Raw genomic sequence first — 17,305 nt, forward strand, 5'->3', positions numbered from 1 at the left:
CTGTGTCTGCAACGAGTTTAGTTAATGATGTTATATCAGGACTACTCTCACTAAACACACGCAATTGCTTCGACGAGTAGTCAAGTTTGTTACCGCGCCAATTTTCCGAGTAACTTCTGGTATACCAGGGAAGTAGATGAATTACAAACATTATCCACAAATGAAACTATTTTATGGCAGATCTAAATACAGTACATATAATTTCACCAACTAATATTATACTATACAACTGAAAAAGTAGTTAGATAGCATAATATATAACACTAAAATAATTGTAAACTGAAAAGCAAATTACTATGTTAGCATACCTGCAACATATTAATACTTATGTTACAAATATTAATTTTATTAGAAACGTGTAACTGAAAGTTTTGTACTATTTAATGTTTATTACTAGGAAATAAACTAGTAGTAACTGCGGACTGTAATGAAAGTAAAAACACTAATGTTATTGATGCAATAACACACTGTATTGTGTCATTACAGGCAATTATTGTTAATATTCTACAATATTAATCTTTTTAATATTTCAATAATGCAATATTAAATTACCCACAATAATCGTACTAAAGTACACTATATAATCACCTATTTCATCAATTTCTAACATGATTAAATAATTATAAATGAACATTACTGATATTGCTACTACTTTTTATTATACCTATAATACTTCATATTACTAATAATTATGTACAATCCATAATATACGTTAAACATAGACTAACAGTGTATCATATTACTATCACTAATACTAACAATAATTATTAAAATTGCACAAAACTAAAAACTATTTAAAGATATAAAACTGTATCTTCTTCTTAGAGTCTTACATAGAGTTTTAAAATAGGCTCTCACAAAAGCAAAGCAAAACTACAACCTGACTCCACAGAAGTAATTAATCAAACAACTAATCGGGAATAACGGTTCAAGTTCGCCAGACAAGAAAGATGAGCGTTCAGTATCGGGACACCGATAATATTACCGGTGAGACAAATTAAAGAACTGCGTATACCAGTGACGTGCCGAATCGTTTCGCGATCTCGTATTCCTGCTGGCCGATGGGAAAGTTGGCCTGCGTGCTGCTCGTACCATAGGAATTTAAACGGGGATATAGGTATAAGAACACGGAGACGGGGAGTCATTCGCGGTAGTGTGAGGCATAAACGCGCCGGCACCACACCCAGCGTGACCACCATTGCGACAGGGGACACAGGATACGGCCATGCGCGTCGCGGTGATCGTGAGTAGCCAAAATTAGTTTTTTCTATTCATCCCTTTTTTGCATCCATTAAAGATCCAGGGACGCTTCGGCCCCCGTGTCGTCCGCCATTTTGTTGAATCCACCCTAAACTTCCTTTTTCCGTAACCATTGTCTATCTCAATGGCTTTTCCACTTTTCATTTTTCTGTTTCGCTAACAATTAAAAAGTGTGGTTCAGTGGCATGAGAATGACAATAAAGTAAGATAATAGTAAATACAGTGAACGTAGTAAATAATAAGAAGAATAGGGTAATAGTAAAGAATAGTAAAGAATATAGAGAAATGGAAAACTGGTACGTATTACTCAGTGGCATAACGTTCAATGGACCGTAATAGAGTTAAAAGTTCCAAAGCCCGACGTCCTTTCACTAATGATTGGATAGAGATATGAAAATAGAGTTATGAAAACACAGGTATGAAAATAGAGGTCTGAGTTTGAATGTGCTGCCATAGACCATCCTATTTCGTTCTCCACGGATCTGAAAGTGTTGCGCGCGAAGCGCGAAGTTTGAAAATGTTTGAGACAAATCTGAAGAAATGATTTATAACATGGAAGAAAGTTGAAAGTTAATTAAAATATTCTAGAAGTGTATTTTAACTCGACTGAATACTGAAATTTAAAAAATTGTTAAGATATGAAATGAGAAGAGATATAATCATAATTTAAATTAGTTTGAATGTTTCAAAAAATGGAAATATGAAAAATGTAAAATTCTTAAGTAAAAGGGCGAAAATATTTTTTATAAATCGAGTAATTTAGAAAATAATTGTAATTTTGCAAAACTTGGAACATAAAGTAATCATTTCAATAGGGAGAAAAACAGGAGTTTCTTGTTTAAAATTCGTAAATAGAAAAATGATTCAAATTCTTCATAAAAAGGACACTTTTCTTACAGAGTTTTAAGCTTTACTTTATGTTTCAAGCTGTGTCATTATGGTATGTTTACAATTAAATGATAAAAGAAGGACAAAGGGGAAGGAAGAAATAGCGCATGCAAAGAGACTCCTAGTAGACAAACAGGTTTTTAGACAATGTGTAAAAAACTGTATCGACTTACATATTGAGTTTCCTTTATACTTGACATTCCTTTCAATCAGCCCTACTAGATGTCCGTGTTCCTAAATACACTTGAGTAGAACAGCTTTCTGTTTCGACCGGTTATGCTTTGTAATCGCCATATATTACGTAAGGAACGCGAACCAACATACTTTTCATAACTGCTCTCCCATTTTTTCCCCTTATTTTTACAATCACTTTCGGTAAAACAAATTTTAAAACTTTGCTGTCTAGAAGATCGGAGAAAAATTATATTACTCGAAATAAATGAAGAATCACGTATTTTATATTCAAATCCAGCTTAATATAAATTATATATCATATATTTAAGTTTTCTTCGATCAATCTTAGTCTTTGTAAATACAAATATACTATAATTTATTTTTAATAAAAATGATATAACAGCTTAAGAATAAGAGATCGATAAATAAAGAAATTGTCATATGTATCCAAGAGAAGTAATTCGTTCTGCCCTCGGTCAATAGATTAAAAAGGAAAAATTATATCCACCAAATCGTGAGTTCAATATCAAGTTGGAATCGTTCGAAGAATCTCACGCACGCCTTTCGAAAACGTGATATCCATCGCAAAATCGAAAAGAAAATCGGAAACGACGAACGGAGAAAGAGAAGGCATATCGTTTAAAGGAAGAAAGTGAAAGTATTCACGGAGAAGTGAATGAACGAGCGAACTGGTGCGGTGAAAGAAAACGAAATTCGGCGGGAGAGAAATTGTAACAGATCTTGAACGCATTTCTAAACGAGCGTTCGGCCACGAGGGACGAAAATTAACGGGTTGCTCGCACAAGCAAACCGGGTGAAAGTGCCCAGGCAAGAAAGTCGAATAGATTTTTCATTGTATATTCCTTAGAAATATCTAAGCGCGTGCCACCAGTTGGAACGAAGTGCAATCTCGTAAGAAACAAATCCATGTCCAGTCGATTCGCCTGTCTCTCCCTTCTCTCTTTCTCTCTCTCTCTCTTTCTCTCTTTCTGGCGAGTCCGGTGCATTCCTGCGAACTAGAGGAACTATAGATGAGGATATGGCGATCCGGTTCGATACCGGCTCCACTTTGCCAACACGATTGCCACAACCTATACTTCCTTTCCTCTTTCACCTTGCCAGTTTTAGAAGATGTCGAGGCATTTTTTACGTTTCTGATGAAATTTTCTAATTTAATGCATTCTTAAAATTGCTAGAGAATTTTCACAAAGAGATTTTTGCGTTCTTTGATTATACGTTTCTGAAAATTTTGGCAAAGATCGGTTTCGGGGATCGTGATACTTTGAGATTTGAAGGTTTTTGAATTGTGTTACAGCGTCGTGATAATACGATACAGTTTTGTTCAATTTATTTTTATTTATCACCATCTTGTTTAAAACACCCTACTTCAAACACTTTTACTACCAGCTTATTGACTTACCGCAGCTCACACTTAATGATCAACATTTCGAATTTCATAAAGAAAGAAGGAAAAAGATTTCTGACATCATCAAAACCCTAATCACTCTTGATTTACCAAGAATGTTAGCAACTTGCAACACCTGCTGCAATTTTCGATAGAATCCCAAGACAAACCGGACAGCATACCACTCTCACTTCCTCCAACTATTAACACGGTCACTGTTGATTATATATCTAACAGATATTTGCATATCGCAAAAACTTTATATTTGTGTTCTGTATAAATTACTATAAAAAAATTTTACACGAACAGGTCGTCTGTCATACGCGTATCATAAAGATAACGCACCGAGTCCACGATATACGTAGTGAACGTAATAGGCACGCCAATCGATTAAGACGATATTCTAAATATTCGTAAAATTCTCATATATTATGGGAATTTTGAAATTCCATCTAAAATATTAATAAAGACACGTTAGAATTTCTTCCATTTCTTTAATTTTTACCAGTTACACTTATCGATCCTGTTACATCCCTAGTATTTACTTTGCTGTAATTCGACATTATCCTTACACAGTCAGTTACGTTAACACGACCGGTATTTCATATTCTTATATAACGAAAATTACAGGAGGGAACAGACCTGTTAGCATAACTCCTCGGGACACGTTAGAAGGGGGTTGCGATCAAGCAGACAGCCGTCGAATCCCGGCATTTATTGGCACGATCGTAATTCGATTGTTCTTACTTTTCCATTTGCATTCGTTCGATATATAACAGGTTTCCACCAAGAGACTGGTCTGAAACCGGTCCAGATATTCTAGTTTACGCGTTTCTAATCGCATTCGTGCACCTATATACGCTTGATAATTAACGTAGGCTACATGACAACACGTCGTTGGTCACAAAATTCATGGTACAGAACTTGGAGAAAAGTGAAAGCGTTTCGATTTCGAGAACTCGCGATGCATAATGCCCACATTCGTGTAATGCAACATGTGTGGCGCACACGTAACTTGTTGCTTGACATTTAAGTCACCGTAGTGACAACAATGAAAGAAAAAGAAGCTGAGGAGAAGGGAAAAAATGTGGAAGGACGGTCATACGTGGAACGCATAGTTTACCTCGTCGTAATCTGATTGGTGTAACTCGTAAGCTTATCGTGTGTGCTTCCGTAATAGTACCCCAAATCGAAGATAGGCATTAGTTCAATGTGTCATATGTTTATCAGATTAAGTTATTTATGCATAAATGCACAGAATGTGAGTAATATGCACAACTATTCGTTATGATACATATCTCTGTTGAAATTCTATTGCTTTAGTTACATTCGTAAAAATATGAATTTACATTAACATCCGCAGTCTAATCATACGTCTATTATTATTGTATTTTAATGTTACCTCGAGCTAATTTTATTTGCTTTTCATCAGACTTATATTTAGTCTTTTATGTTTTATTTTTTCTAGTTTATTAACTAAATTGGTGTCGATACACTGCATTTTATTTCATGGATATAAAGACATATTTTTTGTAATCTAAAACTGTGAAAAGGAACTTTTATTAGTTAATTAATTTTATAATTCTTTATTTTATTGCTATTTTAATTTTGTATTTCTTTCTACGTTGCGAAAATGTTTTATTGTATTATAGTTGTTGGCGTGCGTCACTGCGCTGGCTTCGGCCCAATTTAATCAGGATGACAATTTACCAAAAGGACCACCTCTTCGATCAACTCGTTTCCAGAGACTTCCATCTGCTCGACCAGCACTTTCCACACAAGCTGGACTTGCGAATCAACGAATTCGCCGTCCAATTACATTCAGGTATCATTAAGTTTACAATATCAAACATTCTAACGGAGACGAGATATAGAATCCTATATTTCATTTATGGTTTTAATATCATATGAGATTCTGAAAAGAAATCTGAACACTATTTTTAAATGAAAACAACTACACATAACGATATAAATCTTTTATGATGCATATTTTGTTATTCATAAATTTTGTCATTTTGAATTAGTTCATTCATTTAACTTGTGAGAAATTTAGCTGAGTAATTTAAATGTATTTTTATAGTGCTACAACATATTTGTGTACTGATAACATGTTTACATGAAATACAAGAAAAAAATTACATAATAGAAATAAAAAAAAAACTCAATATAGGATTAAACAGAGTTAAAATAATATAAAAAATCCTTTAAATATTCAAAATATTTCAACATTTAGCTATTCGAATTACATTTCTAATTTACTCTAGAGTAAAAACATAACCTAATCCCAGTAATCAATTACACGAAAACACAGTAATATAATATCTTTTTTTAAATTACTTTCTACGTTGTACATCTTTATACCTTATTTTATCAGACCCAAAGGAGCGGAGGATTCAATCGGAACAGGTCCAGGTTTCACACCCATCAGATCATTGCGACCAAATCTATCCACAGGACCAGCGCCACTTCCTCAACAAATTAAACCAGTGAACGAGGAGCCGGATGAAACGCGCAGCCGCGAACCACCTCGAAATCACAATAATCAAGATGACGATACCGATCTAAGTGACGACCCTCCAGACAGCCAAGAAGGAAGCGAAGAAAGCGAAGAAAACGTGCCACGAGCAGTTTCAAATCTTGGTACAGTAGGTTCGATATCGAGAACTTCCGCCAACATTGGCCCGACTGCACAACCAGTGCAATATCGTCCTGTTTCGGGATCAGGAAGTCCAACTGCCAGAGGGAGTGGAATACCAACCGCACCAGCATTAGCACCAGTTCAATACCGACCGACAGCAAAACCGAACAAACCAAGGAAACCGATAGAAGAACCATTTAAGCAACAGGTTAAACCACCTGCAAAATCAATAAAACCATCTCAATCTTACGATACTCGCGGAAAGAAGCCCGTTGCACAGGTTAGTTTTAAACAGGCTTATGGTAGCACTGTTTGAGCTTCAACGTTTATGATTAGAGTATTTCCCTCGTTCTATTAGAATTTATCTGACAAGAAGGAATAATTTTTATTTATAAAAATATTAGTTAAAATATTGCAGTATTATATTTATTGTCGCATAATAATCATGTCAATAGTTAATTAATGAGAGGATTTCCCTTAACGAGATTATTTATGTAACCAGTTAATTGTAATAGTTATGATATATAAGCATCGAGTTTTAGAGTCGAAATACAATGTTGTAGGAAGGTGCCAAATAAAATATAAAAATACAATTTCGTGACGCAAGGTATTTAAACTTCTAACATTTTCGTAATTGAAGTAACACACTTTTTCAAAAGTGGAACATGATGCTTGTAGTAGTTATTGTCAAAAGAGAGTGAAACTGATCTAAAATGAGACTGTTAAATGAGGGGAAAAATATATCAATTACTTTAATTAGATTATTCCTAATAAACGGTATCTATTAAAGACATTTCGATGTTTCGCAATAGATTATTAGGCGATATCGCAACGATAATCCGGACGGTTCAATCACCTGGGGCTTCGAGAACGACGACGGATCTTACAAAGAAGAAATAATCGGCGTCGATTGTATCACTAGAGGTAAATACGGCTATATCGATCCAGACGGTATTCGTCGAGAATACACGTACGAAACTGGTATCAAATGCGACGAGGAACAACGAGAAGAAGAAGAAGAGAACGGGTTCGTTGATTATCAAGAGAATAAACTAGTACTTCCCGATGGTAAAACCATAGACCTATCGAGTATGGGTAAAAAGCAAACTCGTAGACCTCGTTACCATTAGTAATATATTTTATGTAATTTCTTTCTTTTTTGTGTTTTCATATCGAACAACCGAAACTTTGATCATTAGAATTCAAAAGAAAATTTTCTCATAATTCATCAATTTTTTAAATATTTAATAGTACGATATTTCAGGTGATGTTAAAACAGAGCTTTATTAAGTAAAACATAATATGTAACATAAAATAACAAGTTAAATTACTAATCATCGGAAATTATAAGTTAGAACATAGTTGGCGATTATTTATCTCGATAATAACGACGCTTAAAATTAAAGTAACACTGAATCGTTTATTTCGTAAAGTATCGATCAAATAATACAATACAAGTTTTGTCGTGACCATTGTCATCGTGTGTTCTTTGCGTTTGAAATTTGTAATTAGAATTAGTTAGTATGTATTTCTATATCGTGTATATATAAATGTAGGTACCTGTATCAAGTTCGAGTCGAATAAAAATAACAAAATACATGTAACACGCTGCGTAATATTATCAAAGTATGCGTATAAATTACATAAGCAATTTTTTCATCCCTAACTTTTACCAGTATATGAGTTTTCATACAATATACATAATAATAAGTGAAGACGGCGAAAGTAATATGGTTTGTCATACAATACAGTCTAACATTATCTTCTCGCGAGTAATCATAAATAAATTAATATAACCATCCGCCCAGACATTCTAATCAAGAATGCGATGGAATTACTATTCGTATGAAATTAAATATAAAATGAGTACAAATATATCAACAATTCGTTTATAACATGAACACAATACTGATTAAACATATATTTCTTGTACATGTATACAAATATATGTGTATGTATATAACTCTTAAAAATATTTGCTTTTAATATTAACAGACTTTAAAAATTCACGAAATAATGTACAGTTACCGTATATGTATATATAAGAGATTCAAAAATACGCGTTATGTTATAATAGTACGTATATCTTTCCCTTATAACAAAAAAATATGAAATCATCGAATATCGTGCTTCCGAGCGTAAGCGAATACATTCGCTCTGTAGATAAAAGATAGCGAAATCATTGAAAATTTCAAATCTGTTGTGGCCTGTTATTGTTTTGTTAGCATTTCATATTCAACTGTTAAAATGAGAAACGTACGAAAGCACGAATAAGAGTTACGAGAACAAACTCCCTGTATAAAAGGAAAGATATGTTTTGAAACTGGTCCATTTGTGTAATTCTTCTAAACGTCACACATTTTTTGTGATGAAACTAGTACGCAGGACTCGCTACCGTAGATACTTGTTTTGGTGTATGCTGTCCCTGCGCTAAGGCACCGCTTCTTGAGGCATGGAACTTGAGCCAGGCGTCATAACCGTAAGCTACCATGGCGCAGAATCCAAAGAACTACGATGAGATATATAATGATATTTAAAAAAAAAACACCAAACTCTTTAAAGTGGTTTCTCGAGGTATAATTTGTTTAAGATGAATTACTTTTTTAATTATGTTTACTCTAATGATCTTAAGTGACCAATAGAAATTGAATAGACAAGCATAAGCTAGATATAGAATAAATCTGAGATACTCGTCTAACAATCAGGACATCTAGTTTTCAGTAATACTAATTTGTATTTCAAAAACTTACTGCTGCAGCACCAAAAGATTCTATATATTTAGCATAACCAGCTACAAGAGAAGCGGCCAGCATATAGAAAATAGTCCAAAGTAAGCAAAATGTAAGTTCCTACAAATAAAAATACAGCTAAATTATTCTTGAAATATCCTTGATTATCACTACTTTGCAAGGAAATATTGAGTAGAATAATACACATACAGGAAAAATAATGACGATATTAAAGTAATTAAAACGAATTATAAATAAAGTTCGTATATAGAATAGAATGTCCTAGTTCCAACTGGGATCAATATTTTGCCTTCGCGCAAAAGCAATCTGCAGGTTAACTTTTTAACAGATTTCTATTTAGGATATTCGCTTCCTATTAAAAGATATTAAAATCTTATTTAGAAAATTAACTATTCTTTCTTTTAAACTCACTATTTTTAGCCAAGGAATTTTCGAGAATTTTTCAACGATATGGAATAAGTAGAAAAGGAGTAATATTCCTGTGAACCAAAAACCACCCATGGCCACAGTGTTAAACCATGCTCCGCGACTAAAATTGCTATGACTCGTTACCGTAATGCATATGAAACCTAAAAAATTCAAGACCTATAAAAACATAATAAATTATTAATAATTAATATTTTTTATCCTTAAAAAAAGTAAATTTTATATCGTTAATTAATTACATATGATATAGTTCAGTTTTTAACAAATTTCAACAACGTTACATTAAAAACATATACATATGTACACATACTTAAGTATATTACATAAATAATAATCTTATAATAAATTAAGTAATAATTTCGTTTACAAAATATTATTCTCATAGATACGTATTTACATTTATCTTACGAAATCTTTTCTGTATTGTAATAAAAATATGTGAACAAGAAATCTATTTTAGGTTGAAGATCCTTGTCGATTAATTAGCATGACAATCTGACAGTAAAAAATCTGAATCCATCCTTGAGTTTCATTAACATCGCTAATCTTATGCCCCATCCATACTGCTGTTCGCGAGCAATTCGCGAGAATAGTATTTGACTGCAGTACGGACGTTAACGAAAATTTGTGTGTGATATATATAAATCAAAGGTACGATCCATTGAACTAATTATTGGCATAGAACGCCAGAGTATTGAATACAGGACATCGACTTACCACCTGTGCGATTTTCAGCATTCCAGGTAACGTTTTTAAGTAAGATGGGTCAAATCGAATACTTGTCAGTGTCGTAGTAGAAGCGGTCGTTACCGTCGTCGTTGTAGTATGTTGTGCTGGAAATCCTTGATCCATCGTAATAGGTCACTTTAAAAAAAATTTCACTGTAATATTACAAAATACTAAATATTGAATACGAGAAATAATATTATTAAAAGAAAAGGAACGAATTTTCATTTGAATATTAAACTAAATGTTAAATAGGAAATATCAAATTTTAAGAAATATAAGAAATAAATAATCGAAGATAGTAAAGATAGTACAAAAATAGCAATATTCTTAAGAAAAAATCAAAGAATAATTGAATTAAAATTTTCTTAAATTGTAATTTTTCGAAATTTCGATATGAAATATTGAATTTTTAATAATTAAAACTTCAATAGTTAAAGAATTCTTATTGACATTTCAAAAAGCTATAATTTAAAGGAGTTTTATTTTTTAGGAAAGGATAGGGAAATCTCATACGGAAAGTGTAAAGGCATTTGTTTGCGCTCGTTTAATTAGAAAACCGCGATACGGTTAAACATAGCAGTTTCAATCTCGTTTTATCAGGACCGACCATAGATTGATTTTCACCATCTCAACAACCGTCGAATTAATCTGCTTAAAAAATACCTCTCGTTTATTTACATAGCAGAAGCAACTGAACTATTTACATTGCAAAATTTGTTAATTAAAAATCATAGGGATTTGAATACAAATATGAAATCTGGTATAACTAACCTAATTACGGGCAAATTTATTTTCCATGATGCTTTCCAAAATAATTTCATTTTCAATCCATTCGAAGTCTAAATTAAACGCATTAATTAATTTTTTACGGCTATCATTGGTCATTTAATTTTATTCGTTTAGTTTTATTATTATACATATTGTTCTTTCATTATCCTAAAGAAAAGTATGATAAATCCAAATAAAAAGATAACAGCAAATGTAATACATGGATAAAAATAACTGCTAAATATACTGCTAGAAACCATAAGAAGAGAATTATCTTGCAATCGTCTTTTCACATAACTAGGTTAGATTGGTATTCTAATATTTCTAGAAAGTAATACAATTTGTCAATACAAAGATATTCTATTCCATTTTCTAATAAATATTATTTTTCTTTTCATGCAATGTTATTCGTTTGAATAATTTGCCAATTCAATGAAAAAAAACAATAAGATATTAAGTGTTTCAGAAGCTAATCTGATCAATTATAGGTACATAATAAATATTCAGCTTCTTTAAAAACAAGTTATTTACCTTCATAAGTAGACTGCAGATATTTATGCAAATTCATGCCGCTATGAATATAGTTAAAAATATGGAATCCAGATAGAAAACTGATTTATCTACTAAATATTATAGTAGATATTATATTTTGGATAATTAATATATTTTTCCATATTATGTCTACCCTGCACATTTTACGCTTTTAAATTCCCCATAAATGCGTAAAAATCTCGCAGTCTATTCACAAGTTTATTTATCGCAAATATATAACATAAGGAATCGTACACTCTAAAATAAATTTAAAAAATTAATATTTAAAACACGATCGTTTAAGTACGATCTATACGGTTCATATGATTATGGCTCCTCTGAAGAGTTGAATCATATCACTATTGAAATTAGCGAGAAAAGCCCGCGTGATCTCGACTTATCACGTAGGACGAAAGGCGTAAACACGTTGCGTCGTAGATAAACACGGACAATTGCGTTGCGATTAGTCCTGGATTCAAACCACTCAATAAAATTATGTCATATCCTGACGACATATTGAAAGAATTATTTAACGTTACACGGTGAAATCATCTCCACTGAAAATAGCGAATGACAGACTTTTCATCTTATGAACAATGCACAAGTAATGCGCCAGAAAATGAATTTGTCTGCCTAATCTATTCGTGAATAAGTTGATTACATGTATATTCGTGCATGTGGGCGGTGGATTTGATTGTGTGACATGATATCATGTTTGAAACTCCATATTTAAGAACTAAGAACACATGAATACATACAGCAGATTACAAAATTATTGTGACACTTATAAAAACTTGTTATGAATATATTATACCTGATTATATAAAACATTTTTTTAATTTTATTTTATGTAATTAGACAATTATATAATATTTTGTACAAAAATGGAACTTATATATCATTTTCAGATTGGCTTCAAATTATGCTGGTCGCATTTCGTTGAAAGTACCAATGAAACTTCAAAAAGTTTCGATAACGCGCATAATATATTCATCAAAATTCTCTAATATGTGTTCAAATGCTTTCGTGAGCCACATAAAATAAAATTAAATTTAAATGAAAACAAAAGCTGAAAATAAACCGACACATAGTAAATATGTGGATATGTTATTAATTTGCTCCAAACGTGATTCATCCCAAATATTGTTAATTTTGAGACATCTGCGAAAATTAACTTTAAATGTAAAATATTTTCTAAGACGAAAGTATCATTACTTTACCTAGTAAAATAGTACTATTTAACAAGAAAGATGTTGTAATTAAAAAATTGTTCAAACTCTCTTTTTATTAAAATACATCAACAATATTCTATTAAATACCTTCAAAACCACGAATTTGGCTGAATTATTAATAGTTTTCTACTCAAAACATTCTACTTCAACTGATTTTATGAAAAACTTATTCGTCCTAGTTATGTCACTCTTGTAGGGAATCAATAATATGTTTTCACAAAACGACGATATTTTAAGGACTGCGAAAGTATGTAATTGGTTGTAACGTATTTATTTGAAAGACAGGTTTAAATTATAGTTTAGAATTAAGATAGACAAATACTTTCTCTAACAATAATAATTTTTGCTACTTTCATGTATTAACAAAAGTTAACAACGAAAAACGGTGAAAATAATCTTGAGTCTAGTAAGTAGTAGTTCTTGTCGCTCTGTACGTGAACATGAAATAGCGGGAACGAGAGTTAGTTAGCATTCTTAGTGTGTAATTAAAATATGGTTAACGCAACACTGTTTTGTTACTTCACTTTCACGACTCGTGCATACAGGTTTCTCCTATTTAGCTGATTTTTGTTTTACTTATTTACGTTATACATAGTTCTCACGACAGCGTACGATGTATGCCGAGACATTATTTCTATGCACATATATGTATGTATAGTGTGTAGTATACCTGATTTGACAGACTGATCTGTATACTCAATTATTTTCAAATCTTCCGTATTTAGTGCACTCAGTCTGGAACTTTCCTATCCTCAAAATAATCCAAAATAAAGATGTTAATCTACTTTCCACCGCACCCGAATGCATGTATAAATAACAGAAGATATAACACTGAACACGTTTCGAAACAAACCACACTATTACAAATGGATCTACGAAACTTGGTATGTACGATCCGTACGATTCTTCTGCCCCACTTTATTATTCACATACACAATTCCCTCTGATAGAAAAATGTATAACTATCTAATAAGTAGACATTAACTCAATCGGTAAATAAACTTTATTATACAGATATTAATTTTATCTATCGTAGAAAATATACATGTCGATAATACAAAATTTGACAAATAATTTGTAATTAATATCAAAAGTTTAGTTATTAATTTGCATAATCTTTTCCTTCATACATGTACACAAGGATAAGTAATTTCATAATTGATGTAAACTTATAAAGGAAGTATCTCGATTGCTCGTTAATATAAAATACAGTATGTATATATATAAAAGAATGTGATATCGATACATATGGTGAGTTTCCATTGCAATATGAATATATATAAACCATCCTTACATATATTCGTCACTTCCATGTTTGATGCGTCACAGATCAAAAATTATTTCAAATGGAACTTTGTGTTTCAATCTGAACTCAAGTAAGGTTAGCTGTGTATAAACAGTTACGACGATACAGTTGTATAAACGATTTTAATACCGGAAGACTTAAACATAAACTTTCGTTCACACGATATTTATAATATATCATGTGAAAATCCAATACATTTAATAATTATTAATAAAATGAAATAAAAGGTTTTACGTGACTTGGTCCAGAAATTTCTGTATGGTTGGTTATTTTACATTTGAATGTGACAAGTTTGAGGTTATGTTAGTCTAAACAATACAACTTTGTTACCGCGTTGTTGTTCGATTATTTACGAAAAAGATTTGTGATTTAGACCTATTCAATAGGAAGAAATGGTTTCTACTCGAGGGCCAAAATTTAAATTTTGTGACGGTGAAAAAGTCCTTTGTTATGAACCTGATCCTACGAAAGCAAAAGTATTATACGATTCTAAGGTATATTTTGAAAATACAAGGCAATAAATACACAAAGTTTTTGTTATTTAATAACGTATAATTTTAGGTACTTGATGTTATAGTTAACAAAGATCAAAGGGGACGTAAAGCTGTTGAGTATCTAATACATTTCCAGGTAAATAATAAATACTTGTGTGAAACATTATCTTACTTCTATATTTATATTTTAAATGAAATTCTCATATAAAATAATAGGGTTGGAATTCTTCATGGGATCGTTGTGTGACAGAGGAATATGTATTGAAAGACACAGAAGAAAATCGCCAACTTCAACGAGATTTAGCACAGAAAGCACAATTGCAATTGTATGTATGAAATTGCTTGTTAATGAAATAAATATTTACTTCACTTCTATGAAAAACAATTTAGTATAATAAAATTTCTTTTTATTTATTCATATGTGAATAAAATGACAAACAGAGGAGCATATCTGTATCGAAGGGAACGCAAGAAAAGAAGTCATAAATTATCCGAACGTTTAAATGAAACTGAAAATCAAGAACCAAGACGAAGGGCAAGAAGTGGTGGTAGCAGAGCAACATCTGCAACAACTGGATCATCAGAAGATGGCAGTTCAGGACAGCATGCCGATTATGATACCGAGGTATTATTTGTATATTTATCCAAATATATGCAACAAATTTATTTATATTATGTCTGACAGAGATATTTATCTTCATTGTTAAAGGAAGTCATTACTGAAGAAGATACAGAAAGTAGTTCAGATTATGTTGGTGAAACAAGCGATGATGAAGACAGTGGTGGAGGTAGTCAATCCGGTGCCAGTGTAAAACCAGGAATTGATCTTGATATAGGCACTACTTTAAGAAGGATTTTGGACCAAGATTACGACTTGATAACTAATAAAAATAAGGTATTGTTTTCACACATTTTTAAAAATTACAATATGACTACGATCAAAAAAGTGTAATCTAAAATTTGAAAGTAACAAAAAATAATATGAATTTTAGCTAGCTGTTCTCCCTGCACAACCTACTATTGCAAATATTTTAGAATCCTGGGTTCAACACTTTACAACAACACAATTAACAAACATTCCAGAAAAGCCACAAAGGAACAAAACGAATAATACAATAGAAAAAACAATTAACGAAATAAACATATGCAGAGAAGTTGCTGATGGATTACGTATATATTTCGATTTTACATTACACGATCTCCTTTTATATAGACAAGAACAAGAACAATATTGTAATTTAAAGTCTTCTTTCTTATATACTGAGCATCCAACTCTTGTGAAAGAAGAACCAATTGAGTAAGTTTTAATATTTTAATTTATTGGAAATTAAATCTCTTGTAATCTCTCATAATTGGATGTCTCGAGTATTTTATCATTTAAAATGTTTTGTCTAATATTAGAAAAACAAAAAATATTTCTTATAAAAGCAGTTTAATTATTGTGGTTAATATAATTTTCAGAAACTCAGAAGTTTTAGTTAAAGAAGAATACGAAGATACCGAGTATGCTCATTTACCACCATTTCAAGAACACGATCAAGAAATAGATACGTCGAAAGTGGTAGCAAACTCTAAACGAAGATTAAGATCATACAGAGTGAGTTCTATTGATGAAAATAAACAATTGAGGTCATACGAAGAAATTAAACAAGATACAGGAAATTTATCGAGGTGAGTTAAATTTTTACGGAAACAAATCATTTTTGTATCACTTATACGATTACGAAATTGATGAGTTCTTTTTTTTTAGTATTGCAAGTACAAGTTCTCGTTGTTCTAGCCCACGCGGTGTAACGTTACGAATACCACCTGTTACATCTGTGCAAGTCAATGCTTTGCTTCAACAATCGAACAAATGGAGATTAATGCCTGAATTTGCGAAACCCGAAGGTCCTCCAAATCCTTCCACATATTATGGTGCCATTCACTTAACACGACTATTTGGTATGTAAAATATTTTTATCAAATATATCTAAATAAAAAATAAAATAAAAATAAATCATTTTTTTTTTTTTTTAGTTAAGTTGCCAGACTTACTTCAATTAACAGACATACCACATAAAAAGCTAAAGGTCCTACTGAAATATTTGGATATGTTTCTTAGGTATATATATATATACTTATTTATTTATTTTTTAAATATTTTTGTTTTTTTTCATGTGACTAACAAAATTATGTCTTTAATGTTGTAGCCATTTAGAAATGCACAGAGAATGGTTTGGAGAACAATTTTATATGCAAGTGGAAAGCCAATTAATGTCTCAAGCAAGTAATTCTTAACATAATAGGAATAAGCAGCATACTTGCTTTATATTCGTTTACAAATCGATTGTGTATACATTATGAACGTATTACATAAGATGTATATCAAAGATGTATGTTTATGAATTTGATATAAGTGATAAACTCTTTTGTATTAATTAACAAAATGCTTTCTTATATGCCTTCCATAATGAAATTTTAGCTTATAAATTCATTTACGTTAACAATACAAACAACAGACCACAGTTATGTGTATGAAGTAAAAGACCATGTAAATTAGATGTTGTGGTAAAAGTGTAAATGAAATTTTGAAACTTATTAGGATAAAAAGTATATATTACAAAAGATTATATTTATAATTTTTTTTTAATAAAATACTTTTGATAAAATATCAATGTGTGATTTAATATTCATATCACTAACATTTGTATGCCAGTGATAT

General features: G+C 31.3%; 3 protein-coding genes across 11 annotated transcripts; 2 read left to right on the plus strand and 1 right to left on the minus strand.

Moving 5' to 3' along the window:
- The first annotated feature begins 1,087 nt into the window (after positions 1 to 1,087).
- LOC126920519 (uncharacterized) lies at positions 1,088 to 7,969 on the plus strand. The gene is made up of 4 exons (XM_050731055.1): positions 1,088 to 1,243; positions 5,380 to 5,552; positions 6,102 to 6,645; positions 7,178 to 7,969. Exons 1-4 carry the CDS (start codon positions 1,226 to 1,228, stop codon positions 7,493 to 7,495), a joined length of 1,053 nt encoding a protein of 350 aa, XP_050587012.1. The 5' UTR covers positions 1,088 to 1,225; the 3' UTR covers positions 7,496 to 7,969.
- Positions 7,766 to 13,621, minus strand: LOC126920525 (CKLF-like MARVEL transmembrane domain-containing protein 4). 4 transcript variants are annotated; one of them, XM_050731065.1, is made up of 5 exons: positions 13,472 to 13,621; positions 10,259 to 10,405; positions 9,527 to 9,700; positions 9,116 to 9,214; positions 7,766 to 8,874 (listed from the first exon to the last, which is right to left on the minus strand). In XM_050731065.1, the coding sequence occupies exons 2-5, from the start codon at positions 10,391 to 10,393 to the stop codon at positions 8,740 to 8,742; spliced, it is 543 nt and encodes a 180-aa protein (XP_050587022.1). In that variant the 5' UTR covers positions 10,394 to 10,405; positions 13,472 to 13,621; the 3' UTR covers positions 7,766 to 8,739. The 4 variants fall into 4 exon arrangements, with proteins under 4 accessions (XP_050587022.1, XP_050587023.1, XP_050587025.1 ...); XM_050731066.1 differs by having other exon boundaries at positions 10,259 to 10,422; positions 13,472 to 13,610; XM_050731068.1 differs by lacking the exon at positions 13,472 to 13,621 and adding an exon at positions 12,889 to 13,069.
- On the plus strand, positions 13,575 to 17,254 carry LOC126920515 (male-specific lethal 3 homolog). 6 transcript variants are annotated; one of them, XM_050731037.1, is made up of 11 exons: positions 13,575 to 13,685; positions 14,494 to 14,601; positions 14,669 to 14,737; positions 14,818 to 14,927; positions 15,043 to 15,226; positions 15,311 to 15,496; positions 15,594 to 15,898; positions 16,063 to 16,272; positions 16,352 to 16,545; positions 16,621 to 16,705; positions 16,794 to 17,254. In XM_050731037.1, exons 1-11 carry the CDS (start codon positions 13,575 to 13,577, stop codon positions 16,879 to 16,881), a joined length of 1,650 nt encoding a protein of 549 aa, XP_050586994.1. In that variant the 3' UTR covers positions 16,882 to 17,254. The 6 variants fall into 6 exon arrangements, with proteins under 6 accessions (XP_050586994.1, XP_050586996.1, XP_050586997.1 ...); XM_050731039.1 differs by having other exon boundaries at positions 16,382 to 16,545; XM_050731040.1 differs by lacking the exon at positions 13,575 to 13,685 and adding an exon at positions 14,105 to 14,182.
- Positions 17,255 to 17,305: the final 51 nt, after the last annotated feature.

This window comes from Bombus affinis, chromosome 9 (assembly GCF_024516045.1).
Source record: "Bombus affinis isolate iyBomAffi1 chromosome 9, iyBomAffi1.2, whole genome shotgun sequence".
Lineage (NCBI taxonomy): Eukaryota > Metazoa > Arthropoda > Insecta > Hymenoptera > Apidae > Bombus > Bombus affinis.